Source organism: Heloderma suspectum, chromosome 1 (genome assembly GCF_057233095.1).
Source record: "Heloderma suspectum isolate Gila_16-S chromosome 1, 16-S_ref, whole genome shotgun sequence".
Taxonomy (NCBI): domain Eukaryota; kingdom Metazoa; phylum Chordata; class Lepidosauria; order Squamata; family Helodermatidae; genus Heloderma; species Heloderma suspectum.
Genome location: NC_139458.1, coordinates 278497563 through 278510901, shown reverse-complemented (window position 1 = coordinate 278510901; position 13339 = coordinate 278497563). Strand labels below are relative to the sequence as shown.

The 13339-nt window shown below is 44.4% G+C and overlaps 1 protein-coding gene across 4 annotated transcripts in view; it reads left to right on the top strand.

Moving 5' to 3' along the window:
* The first annotated feature begins 1275 nt into the window (after positions 1 to 1275).
* Positions 1276 to 13339, top strand: part of COLEC11 (collectin subfamily member 11) — a 29297-nt gene continuing 17233 nt past the window's right edge. The window contains exons 1-2 of one of the 4 annotated variants that reach the window (XM_084826710.1): positions 1276 to 1472; positions 7025 to 7174. In XM_084826710.1, coding sequence (XP_084682836.1) covers positions 7045 to 7174 — 130 coding nt within the window. In that variant the 5' untranslated portion in view covers positions 1276 to 1472; positions 7025 to 7044. Of the gene's footprint in view, positions 1473 to 6950; positions 7175 to 13339 lie in introns of those variants that run through there. The other 3 variants (XR_014786560.1, XM_084826709.1, XM_084826708.1) reach the window with 3 other exon arrangements.

The window sequence follows — 13339 nt, the reverse complement described above, 5'->3', positions numbered from 1 at the left end:
AACTTACTATGTCAATGTATTTTATGGTTTTACATTTTGTCATCTAAACTGCCCAGAGAGCCTTGGCTAATGGGCGGTATAGAAATGTAATAGGTTATGGTGGTGGTAGTGGTGGTGCTGGGAGGCAGGTGTATTAGTATAGCACCATATTGGCTACAAAGCCTGGGCCCCAGACATATGCCTGGCACCATCATGGTGGTACTCTTCTCCACTCTGTTAAAAGAGGTGACAGATGGGACTAGGGAACGTGAAGAAGGCTAAGAATGACCTTGTAATTCTACATCAGTTGTGTTTGCATGTGCTCTTCACAGAACTAATAGAAGATATTCCTACCATAGTTGGATATTGCTATTCTCCCAGCAGCCAAGCCACACAACTGGGATGATCAGTGCTGGCACTTGGCTAGGATTTGTCCCCATTGCTACCTGCCCTAGCTCTTTGTGCTAAGGGCACCGTGGCATATCAGGGCTGCCTTTTCCTGGTGGCCAGACAGCATGCAGAAGAGAGTATGGGTGCTTTCCAGGCATGTCTCTTAATCATGCACTCGCCCTGCCTCATTCATGGAATTTTAGGGGGTCCAGATAACGTTATCTTCTACTTGAACTCCTCCCATGTTTTCCCACAATCTCTCTTTCTTTCTTTCTTTCTTTCTTTCTTTCTTTCTTTCTTTCTTTCTTTCTTTCCATAGTCCATTCTACATTTCATGCAAGATGAGGTAATAGCATTCAGGACTGTACCACTTCAGGGTATGTGTGTTGCTGCCATATTTTAAAAGAAATAAATTAACACCCCATCCCACACAAACATGTAGTAAACTAACACAGTGAGGAGAAGACTACGTTAAATATTTCTCTACTATGTTAATTTCTCCTGGGACTTTTTTTAAGGAGAGTATAAGACCCTGACCTATAGCCTGAAGTGGTACAGGCCAGAATTCACCACCTCTTTCTGTGCAATGTGCAGAATGTCTCGTAGTCATGTGTTAGAATTTGAGGAGAACTGTGGCGACAATGTTATTCTGAATATTCAAAGTGAAAACTAAAGCAAGACAGTGGAACCTTTGCTCTAGTGGGAGCCTGTTTACATTACTGCAATGGGCCAGGCCTAAAACGGTTAACCGAGGGTTTCTCTCCATGGGAAGGAGAGTTGTGAACAGAGAGGCATTCTGCATTCCCAAAAAAGTGCATTGCCAAAAGAAGCAGCTTACATCATGGGTTGCTGTAGCGTTCCCACACATTTTGCTCCTAATTACTGTCCGGCTGGACAGCTGAGCTGTTTCAAACAGGAAGCTGTTTATAGATAACGCTTGCAACTGTTGGGTCTGATTTGCTGAACATCGGAGAGCAGGAGACAAGTCCGCTTCAAATTAAAAACTATCGGGCTTTTGTAAATAGTAGCAATGAAGTTCCTCTGTGCAGTGTCCTTCCAAGCAGAGGCTGGGCTACGGCATCTGTTTTCTCAGCAGTCGTAAGGTAGGTGATGCTTCAAAAGCCTTAGATGGGTAAATAGATGGTGGGGTCACTTGTGTGTGTTCAGTGTGAACTGAATGACATTTCGCCCTGAGTAGCAACTGCAGGAGGGTTTTTTTTAATGCAAGTTGGATCAATAGCATTTTATGTTCAGAACAGGCCTGGGGTTCATACTGTTTGAAGTTGTTGCAATTCAGGTCATCAGAAGTCAGCAAATGCAGAAGAATGACTCGTATCTTTACAGTTAAATATTAAATGGACTTAAAACTATTATTTTTCTCCTGCCAGGGCAGTATAAGACTGTATTTTCCAGCTTTCGTTTTAATGGTTTTAAAGTAGCACCAATGTCGCAGTGTGTTTTTACCAATGAATATTTTACTGCATCCAGTGGAGCAGCCTTCCCCAAACTGGCTGGCTGGGGGATGCTGGGAGTTGTAGTCCAACATACCTGGACGGTGCCAAGTTGAGGAAAGCTGCTGTAGAGAATGTGAGCAGACTGTGGGGCAGGGGTGGGAAGGGAGCTGAGGTGGGCTGTCCTTCTTTGTAGCGATTATATCACGATAACACAGACATGCTAAACGGATTCTTCCAGACTCGTAGAACTGCCTTCTAGCACTGCAAGCATGGTGACTGTTCCACACACTGCTGTTTCACACACACAAAATATTGTTTAGATTGGGTGTGTGTGTGTAGAAATACAGGATATGAAATATGCCTTATAGGCCCCTTCCAACCCTACTATTCTATGATTCTACTATTTTATGCTGCTTTCTGCTTATCATACAGTGGTTAAAGACACTGAAGTCTTGTCAAGAGAAAAGGCTGGCAATATTTAAGTGATATTGGGTTCAAGGCCTTGGAGGAAGGGATGGAGTAATGTTATGTCCATGGGTGCAAAAGGCTGCAAAACGTTGGAGCCAGTGAGGCTTTCTAGACAGGGCTGGCTCAGTACCTCCCTCTGCCTGCGGTGGGAGGCCACATTGCTGCCCTCTCGTCTCTCCCAGCTCCCACCATGATGGCGGGGGCAGCAGCAGTCACCCCCCTTCCTCTTCCCTTCTTCCCATGACAATTACATTGGCCACCGCCCATCCTCCTCCTGCTTCCCACCTTGATGACAGTGATGATAATGGTAGCAGTGACATCTGCCCCCTCTCCCCCCAGTGATGGAAATGATGGTGTCAGCTGGCCGCCCAGGTTCTCCTCCCCCTGCTGCTGCTGTTCCTTCTTCCCTTCTCTGGCCATGACAGCACAGCACAGCCCTCCTCCTCCAGTCCTCCTCCTTTCCTGGGTGCTGGTTGCTGGTTGCTGCCCTCCTCCTCCTCCCCCTGATGGCAGCGGCGGCAGGCCTTTCTCCTCCCTCGATGCCTCACTTGAGGGGTCCTTCCTTAGAGCAAGGCATTGGCAGGAAGGTGGCCTTGGAGACTGCTTGTACTGCAGCAGCACAGGTGATCTCTAGGGCCATGTCGCCCATGTCCCCACCAACGGACCCTTCAGAGCGAGGCATTTGGGCCAGCCTCTCTGGAGAGCTGCGCTGGCTGCTGTCTCTTCTGCGCGGCCAGCGGGGCTTTCCAGAGAGTCTGCACAGCTCGGAGTGGTCCTCAAAGCGAAGCATCGGGCGGATGGCGCACCACAGAGCTGTGCCAGCTGCTCTTGCCTCAGCGAGACAGCAGCTAGCATGGCTTTCTGGTGCGCCAGGCTGGTGCACGTTTCTCTTGGTGGCTCAGTCTGCCATTCTTCAGGATCTGCTGCCTGAGGCGGGGGATTCACCCCGCCTCATGGAAGGCCCAGTCCTGTTTCTAGGAGCCAGATTGGAGGAGGAGAGAGAGATGGAAACTCGAGAGTAACATGTTCCAGTGGGTGTTCTGGTCCCCCTCCTTTCACTTCATTTCAGGTAGTACTTAATTGAGAAATGGTAGGGCTCAGGCCTGCCTAGAAAATATAGTCTGTCTTGGAAACCCTTCCCTCAATGAGTGGTTGCAGGTTGTAAACATTCAGTATCAAGGGAGAAGTGCTCTGCTTTTTTCCTTTTTTTTTTTTTTACAGCCACGTTTCTTACTACTACTGCTCCTACTCATTACCCAGAGTGGAGTCCTACCCTTGAATGAGGCTCTGGAGTTGTGTCCTTCTGAAAAGTCCTGCCTCAAATTAAGCCTTGCTTCTAAGAGAGCCTGTTGAAGCAAAAGGAGAAAAGGGGTGGAAAGAAAGAAAGGAAGAGAAAGGCCAAGTTGAAAAGGGCAAAAACAGAGGATGGAAGAAAATGTTGAGGGGTGGAAAGAGGGCTATTGGCAGAGGGAGGAAGAAAAATGCAAAATGTTGTGGAGAATGGTAAAGCCTGGAAGGAGAGGAGGAGCAGGGAGAAACCTATGGGAAAAAGAAAGATGCCAGATGTAGAAAGGATGGAAATATTCAGAGAAAAGCTGATTGGGAAAGGATAGGGAACAATGAACAAGTTGTGAAATTTTTAAAAAGGTAAAGGGTGGAAGAACAGTGAAAGAAAAACAAAGGGAAAGGTGAATTTTGAAAAACGTGTCTTTGCAGGCCTTGGAGATTGGCTGTTTTCCCCTTAAATTATATACAAATACAAATGGACCCCACCCCACCCTGGGGCTCATCTACACCAGGCTTTTACTCTGGTTCTGGTCCACTCCCATCATGTCAGAAGACACATGTGCCTCCCCCTAGCTGATACGGCACTTCTTGCCCTAAATCTATATTTTTTTACTCTATTGTAGTGGGTTTTCCAGTCACAGCAGCTTCAGTGCAGTTTGGGAGTCCATGTGTCCTCAATTAGCTTCAGCGCACGCTGGTGAAAGCTGCACTGATTTGCGGAAGGGAAGAGTTGTGTGGGGTGGGGGCTAATGTCTACCCAGAAGTAACTCGTTGCCTTGGGGATAGGAGTCAGCCCTGCTGCTTTGAAAGGATGCTGTTCTGACCCTGCGCTCAATTGCTGCCTGTCCCTTTAAATATTCACCAAGCAGGAGTTGGGAGGGAGCATAATGCTGTTATGTGCAGAGCCTTACTGATTTTAAAAGCTTCGCTGAGGGGCGGGGGTGCTGAAAGCAAGCTTCCTCGCTTCCCCATTTGATGATGTTCAGTTCTACTCATTTGCTCCATGCACATTTTTAAATGTATACTGGCTACCATTTACTCTGGGGGGAGCTAACCCAATTTCATGAAAATTTGTATTTAAATGGAACCACCACAAAACCTGTTTCCATGTAGATTAGGGCTTTCTTTACACAGAGCTTTTATCCTGCGATTGAGATTGCTCCCTTATGGAAGTTTATGGGCTATTTACATGACGCCATGACCCTCCAGAGCGTCTCCTGCACTAAATGCCCTTTGTTCCGTTTTTAAATAGATTGCAGTTAATGAGCTATCAAATTACCCCGTTGTGTTCCGCTTGAGTTCCCTCCGTGGAAAGAGGAAAAACGGCAAGAAGAGGAGCGAGATCAATGAAAGAGAATGGAAGTCACAGGGCATCTCTACACCAGCCTAAAATCCTGCATGTAAAACAGGGCTTTCTGCTCCAGTTTTAAATGCAGGATCACAACGACTCCCTTTTTCACCCATTCCTTCTCCGCTTCACCTTTCCCCCTCCTGCTCCGCATATCTGAGTCTTCCATTATCTTTCATTGCCAACCTTTCAAGCCAGTGCCCAACTTATCAGATGCCCTCTTGGAGGAGTAGAGTCAGTCTCTGTCCCAGGTGGCCTGAGGTGCCCTTTGGTCACTTTCCCAGCCACATGGAGTCATATCCATGAGCACTTCATGTGCAGTTGGAAGAAGGGTTTAAATGAACCCGTCTTGAGGGCCAGTTGTACAGTTGCACAGGAAAGGCCCCTATCTCTGCTGCAAGCCATCTCGGCGTCAGTATGCAGGGAAGATGGTAAGCCAAGTTGCACTGCAAGTGCAGTGTGGCTGGTGGAACTAATTGACTTGGGAAAGGAATAAGGTAGGGACTAAAAGGAGGCAGTGGCAGGGTCCAATAAACAGTAATACACATAGGAGGAGGAAGTTGCTTCTTGCCCTTTTCAGCCACCCAGTTGTCTGTTGCCAGGCCCAATAGTTTAGGCACCAATGGTTAATGGGCACATGGAGTCTTGCACCCATGCTGATGAGTCAATAGTCATAGACTAAGAATCATAGCATACGGGGCTGCGGTGGCTTAGTGGTTAAGACGCTGAACTGCAGACTGGAAGGTCGGCAGGTCAGCAGTTCGAGACCCGAGTGCTGCGTGAAGGAGTGAGCTCCCGTCTTCAGTCCCAGCTCCTGCCAACCTAGCAGTTCGAAAGCAAGAAATTGCAAGTAGATAAATAGGTACCCCCTCGGCGGGAAAGGTAACAGCGTTCCGTGCATCTTGGTGTTCAGTCATGCCGGCCACATGACCACGGAAGCATCTTTGGACAGCGCTGGCTCTTTGGCTTAGAAACGGGGATGAGCACCGCACCCTAGAGTCGGACATGACTGGTTGGGGACACCTTTACCTTTACCTTTTAAGAATCATAGAATCCAACCCTATGATTCTATGGTCTAGATTTTGACAGGAGCAGAATGGAGAGTTATAATCCTCTCCCCTCCACTCCTACTGCATTTATATTTCACAGCCATTCCTGGGAAGGCCAGTGCCATCAAGGCAGAGCAATCCTTTGAGCCATAGAACTCAGTGGAGGCCACCCAGAATCAAGTCAGCCCAAAACAGACACTATATATATGTGTGTGTGTATGTGCTTGTGTGCACGCATGCGTGCATATTGGCATACCTTCTCATACCCCCTTAGATTATGGATTTTTACTTTACTGTCTTAAATCAGGAAGATCTTGATAGTTCTCCCTCTTCACTACAAGAAAAGTAGTGAAAAAGTAGCCTTATTAGTTTTTTCAATATCCCCCCCTCCCATGCGTTTGTATTTGGGATCTTTTCCTAAGCTTCTTACTGTCCCCTCAGTTGACCTCTCTCAGTGGTTTTGAAAATGCGAGTTTGGCCTCCCTAGGGGTACCATGAACTGACCTCTCCCACCATATGCATTCATTGGGCTTGGAGACTGACTGCCAGCCTCCCAGCCAGTGCAGCAGAGAAGGCTGTGTGCCTGTTTTTTGTTGATTATTTGTGGTGGTGAACCCCCCTCTTTTCCTTTTTGCTTCCCTGGGGACCTTTACATCTATCTGACCTTTCCCTTCCATTTCCTTTGATCTGCTAGTGTGAGCTTGTTCCTGGGCTGAGGACAAAAGTGGGCTTTGCTAAGCAAAGCCTGGTTTCCTTAGTTGCAGCAGTTGGCAGCTTTAGAAGAATATATATATATATATATATAGCCTTGCAAAGACTCACTCTGATGAAGTTTGAGAACCCCTGGACTAGGTTTCCTGCAAAATGGCAGCAACATCCTATGGAACTCTCATTATTATGTTTTCCACATACACAATGCACACGTTATTTTTATATGCTGCAAAGGTAGGAAGCACTTGACTGTTGCATTCATAGAATTCTGTAAACTCTTTGGAACTGTTGAAAGCCTTTGGAATTCCTTTTAACTGTTTATTCATTCTTTCCTTTAGGAGTAAGGGACAAGCTCATTATGAAGAGTGATCTGGTTTTCTTTGTCTCTGTAATTAGCCTTGCCTTCCTGTCTCTACCAAGATCTGGATATGCTCAGCATATTGCAGAAGAATCCTGCTCTGTTCAGATTCTGGTTCCAGGCCTCAAAGGTAATGGTATATCTCTCCCTATGATCAATGACGTCCTCCCATCTCCACCCGTATATTCATATTCTTGTTCACTGTGGTGGTTCTCTAGCAACTGCTGTTTTGTATTCCCTAAATTGCATATGCAAATGTGTCTTTTTAAGGGCGCATTCCTATGCATGCTGGCTAGGAAATGCTGGGAGTTGTAAGACATTTTTCTGTCTAAGCATGCATAGGAGTGCACCCTAAAGCTTTGCTTGTATTATTTATTTATTTGATTTGTACCCTGCCTTTCTACTAAAAATGGGACCGGGGGTCAGGATGCAAAGGTTTCTAGGCTCATGGTGGTGAAGCAGTGAACAGTGGGACAGCTGTGGCTGGACCTTGGAGCCAAAATCCAGGGCCCTGCAGTCCAGAGGGTGAGGCAGGTGCAGAAGGAAACTCCATTTCATTCCTTTAGTGATACCAGTTTGATTTAAGTGAATTTAAAATGCAAAACTGCACATGCTGAGTGTATTTATCATCATCATCATCATCATCCCATTGGGCAAACATTTTGTTGTTGTTATTCTAACACAGCAGGAACATAGAAGCAGTTTTAAAGCATTGAATGACAGTTGGAGGGGGTGGATGAGAAATGTTAGGTGTGCGCTTCATAACGGAAGTGATACACATGGCCATCTACAGTCCCCTACCCCGGTAAGACAGTGAAGGGAGCAATCCTATCTGGGTCGATGGTCTACTCCGAGCCCAGGGGCGACCACCTATCCAGTACAGGGTGGGAGGAGTGGTGAGGAGCGGATCGCCTCCTCGTTCCCCCCACCCGGCTTTCACCACTAGACAGCTGATTTCAGCTGTCTAGCCGCAGGACCTCGGAACGTGGGAAGTGGCAGCCGGACAACATAGGATGTGTTGTACTGGCATTTCTGACTTCGCCTCCCCAGCATTCTCACAAGAACACCCCGTTTTGCTGCTCTGAGCTCCTCTTCCGAACGTGGAGCACGAGGCCATTCCATGCTGCCTACGAGGCGGCGCGGGAGGGTGTGGAGGTTGGTTCTCAGGGAACCGACCTCAGAGTGCGGGTTCTGAAGTCGGTTCCAAGAAACCGATGTATCCTATGGCCGTCTAGCCGCTGACTAGCAGCCATAGAATTGCGCCCTAAGTCTATGTGCTAAAATTTCCTAGCTGCACCACTGGCAACAAACAACTGGAACTGTTGGCAGGACCATGGAGGCCTTTGAGGGGTGCCGATACATCATTACAGTTCCCATAGTCACCCACCCATTCCTTAGCTCTCAGATCTATCCCTCTAACCTGGTTCATCTTGGCCCCAATTCTCCAGTGTTCCTTGCTCCCCTGATCCTAAAACCTGCCAAAATTTCAAAGTCTAAGCCCCTACCCCCCAGAACTGTAACAAGAAAATTAACAAGTATTTTGAAAATTGTATAATTCAGAATGCAGAATTTGGAGGCAGTTTGCACAGAGGCCTTTCTTTCTTATATTCATATTAGCTAATTTGCTGCCTGTTCTAGAATCCTACTACTTAATCCATTTTGTGATTGCATTACCTGATCATTTGTTATGAAAATTTTAGAGGGGTTTTTTTTTTAGAACTTAATTATCTCTTTGAAATAGATTTGTTATTTTGTCCGCCACTGGTTTAGGTTTCACCAGATCCTGGATTAGGTCTCTGGTGTTTTAGAGTTGCCCACTGACCAGGAAAAAATAGAAACCCCTTACCTGGCTCTCTTCTGTGCCTTTAACAGTGGCTTGATGTGCATAAATCAGTAGATGAAGTTCACAATATTTGTATATCAAAATGCTGTTATAGGCACAGCTACAATCAGCTGTAAAATTGGCAAACTTTATGATGGTACAAAGCAAAAAATTAAACATCTTCTTGTATCTACAGACCTGGTGCGCTCACAGAATGTTTTTTAAAAAACACACAAACGACTTGGCCTGTCTCTTTGCTTCATTCTTTCTAGGGTTAGTTCTGGTCTACCATCCATGGGTTGCTTTGCCCCTACCCCCTCATGCGGAAACATGTTATGGGAATTGTCATGTCTGAAAATTCTGTCTCCGACCTTGAGAGCATTAAATTTAAAAGAGAGAAAAATATTAAAGCGATAACTGTAATAAACTGTGATTAATTTACAAATTTGACACAGGTCTTATGCTCTGAATAAGGATTATGGCTGAGTCGTTTTGTCACTGGCTGTAATTGGTGTTAGAGTAATTGTTAAATATTCATGCTTTGGTATTCCAGCAAATGCAGATTACATTTTGGTTGTTTAATGTATTCGTGTTTTGTTCTCAAACTATCAGGATGTAATTTTTGCATTACTGTTCTTAATAGTTGTCACCTTGTTAAGTTTGTTTGTCATCCATTGTAGTGCAAAGCCACTGCCTTTCCTATCCACCCTAATGCATGTGATACAATAGGTTAATGTCAATATAAGCTCATGCCACAGTAAATCAGCTTAACTTTATGGTGTTGCTGATGTGTCCCCAGTGTTCCTGATGTATCTTTGGGCAGATAGAAGGAAGCTTTGAATCTACTAGTTGATCTCTGGGTGATTTGCAGTACATCACCAAGGATTTATGTCTCTCAATTGTTTAATGATAGCAACATCTCCTTGGCTGACTGGGGAATGCTGGGAGTTGTAGTACTCTTTTCTGACTAAACATGTGTAGGATTATACCCTAAGTTGCTGAAACTAACAAACAAAAGCTTGGGGAGAAACAAGGAATGGATATCTGTGTGTGAAAGGAATGTGAGCTCAGTTCTGGAACTAGAAAAAAATGTTTGAACTGAGATGCACTGAGACCTGCCCTGTTCTTTAATTCTAAAGCATATGTCCATCCATCCCTTTTTTTAAACCACTATTTTGCTCTTGTCTCCAGCTGGTGAATCTTGGGATTCAAGGAAAGAAATAAAAGAGATCCCACAAGCCTGAAGTCCGCCCACCTCTTTTATTGGACATATCTGTACCTTAAGCATATATTTCTTTGATGCCACCATTATGGACTCACCCTAAAGTATCTTGGGAATCATAGTTTGAGTTGTTAAGAGTTTTGCTTGAGATCCACTGCTGTGTATGGAAAGTGTGGTGTGTTTGATATGACCTTGGCCATTCAGCCTTTCCATTCTGGAATGCCTCTTACCAAGCCAAAGTAGTGATTTCATATGCAGTAATCTTCCCTGTGGATGAAACCTTCCAGAAGAAGTGTCTGAACATGGTAGAATGCTTTTAGACGAGCAGGTAAAATGGCACTTTGGAAGAAGAAATGAAAAGCAGTGTTAAATTGGGGGCCGGTGTTTTATAACTAGATTTAATACAGGGCATGCTTATGTAAAGGAAAGATGAGGGCATTTATCTTGCTCTGGTGATGTTTTCTTTGACCTTGGGGAAGCATCTTAAGTTCTCTACCTTAGTTTCCCTGCTTGTAAAATTGAAACATAATAGCTAGATAAACTACACAACCTCATGCAATCCGTCTGATGTTTTGTTAAAAAACATGAGTATATTTGTTAAGGAAAAAAACTTCATTAGAATATGCTGTATAAATGCTAAGGATTATGGTTTTTACCACGTACAAGCCTTTACTGTTTAATGAGTTCCAACAATAATCTCCTTTTTATCAAGTAATCAGGAACACAAAGATATAAAAGAAAAAAATGGAAGCCTGAAGGGGGGAAAAAAATCCCAAATCTGTTCGTGCTTCCGCATATCCTATCTAATTAGAAGCTATAATCATAATGGTGAGGGAGATTGATGAAGAAATTCAGTGAAGCATAAAATGGCCTGCGAAGGCCGCAGCTAATGTAAAATCTCTAAAAAGCCATCAGTGCCTGATCTAAACTGTCAGGGGGTAGTTGGCTAGCTTAGAAGAGCGCTAATGAGATATGGAGCCTTTCCTCTCTTGGCTGGAATCCAGGTTGTGTCCTCAGCTTCTGTGCAGACTTGAGTCTTAGTACTTCGGAGCAGTCATATTTCTTCTTCTGAGGGGCTGTCAGTGAGGTGTCTTTGACAGTACCGCAAAGTTTAACAAAGGAGCCACCTTACATCTGGAATGGCCCTGTGACCGAGGCTTTATTTGCACAAAGGCAAACAGTGTTAGGTGCGCCTGTTGGGGCTGTTGCCAAGGGCATGTTTTACTTCTGTGCTGTTTGTATACACTTTTTTGTACAGCAGTACATTTCCTCACATTTTCCCCCATAAGGAAAAGGTTATGATCAATGAATGCATTTGAGGACATCCCAGAGTTCTCCACTGCTCTGCTTTCTAGTGAGCTGTGGTACCCTGTACATATTAACTTTGTCTCATAGTTAGTGCTTTAGGTTAAGGCAGCTTTCCCTAACCTAGCGTCCTCCAGATTTGGACTTCAACTCCCATCAGACCCAACAAGCATGGTCAGAGGTCAGGAATTCTGGGAGTTTTAGTCCAAAATATCTGGAGGGCACCAGGTTCAGGAAGGCTGAGTTACGGTGTGTGTCTCTGAGGTCTTAGCAGCATGTGGATTTAAAAAATAAGAATGATGACAAAATGGAGACTGAGAGTAAATTGAGAAGTTCTGATCTGAGTTTTACTAATTACAGACTCCTTGCCTGGGTGAGTTGAGTGTCAGTATGTTCTGTGGCCATGTGGTTTAGTAGTGTTGCTGATCTCCAGAAAGACCCATTTGGTGGACAGAGTGGCTTGTTTTCTGAAACTGACCATTCTACATCCCTTCTTCTATGGTCACCTGCCCTTCTGTACAGCTCATCAGGTTGTGACACAGGCTGCTTGCTTGGGCAGGCATGTCCTTCTCATTGGTCATCTGCCATTCCAGAGGGCTGTGGGTTATGAGCTGGAACAACAAATGTGTTTTAAATAAAATATTAATAGTGTCCAATGGCATTAATTTATATTTAAATATAAATTTATTAATTTAAATATAAATTAATTATATATTTAATTATATATATATATATATATATATATATATATATAAATAAATAAATATATATAATTTATATAATAGGAGGACATTTCCTCCTATTATATATTGACTCCCTCATTTTAGAATGCCCAGATCATGATCTTTTTGAGGGTAAGGGTTGCACCTGCTAACTGAAGTGTAAACAGCACAATAGACACTACAAGTTAATTGCCAATGAGCTCAATGTGGGGTGGGGGGGACAATGCTTATCTTCTTCAATGTGCATTGCAGGTATTTTGTCTGTGTTTGCTCAGCCTCCTCATCTTTTGAACGTCACAATCTATAAATTTTTAGAAATAGGAGTGAGATTTTCCACAGAAGACAATAGCGCAGAGGTACCATTCAAGTAGGCAGAAGTGACACTTTTATGCATCTAAATGGGCATTCACATCTCCCTAAAGATGCTGATACACTTATACCACTGGTCTCATAGTTCTTATGATATTGAAGTCTTGAGAGCCAAACCCAAACCACTTGTATTTTGCATATGCTTATTGTTCTTCCTTTAGCCTTGTCATTCTAGTTATTCCGTTACCATTGTTTCCTTTCCACTATCAAAGGGAAAACAGCTCAGTGGCAGAGCCCCTGCTATGCATGCCGAAGGTCTCAGGTTCAATCTCTGACTTCTCCAGGTAGGGTTAGGAAAGAATCCTGCCTGAAATCTTGGAGAGCAGCTGCCAGTCAATGTCGACAATACTAGGCTAGATGAATTCAGTATAAGGGCTCCTTCACACGGAACTTTTATCTTGCGATTGAGATTGCTCCTTCACGGAAGTTTGCGGGCACTAAATGCCCTTGGTTCCATTTTTAAATAGATCGCAGATAATGAGCTATCAAATTACCCCATTGTGTTCCGCTTCAGTTTCCTCCCTGAAAAGAGTAGAAGCAGCAAGAAGAGGAGTGAGATAAATGAAACATAATGGAAGACTCAGATATGGGGAGAAGGAAGGGGGAAGGGGTGGGGAAAAAGGAAGCACATGAAAAAGGGAGTCGTTGTGATCCTGCATTTAAAATGGAAGCAGAAAGCCCAGTTTTAAATGCAGGATTTTACGCTGGTGTAGAAATGCCTTAAAGCAGCTTCCTATTTTCCTAGTGTAAGGTCCTTAGGACAGAGACCTACTTTTTCTCATTTTAACTTATCTGTTTCTGTGGAAAATCTCTTCCTATTTCTGAAAACTTTAAAGATGGTGAAGCTCAAAAGCC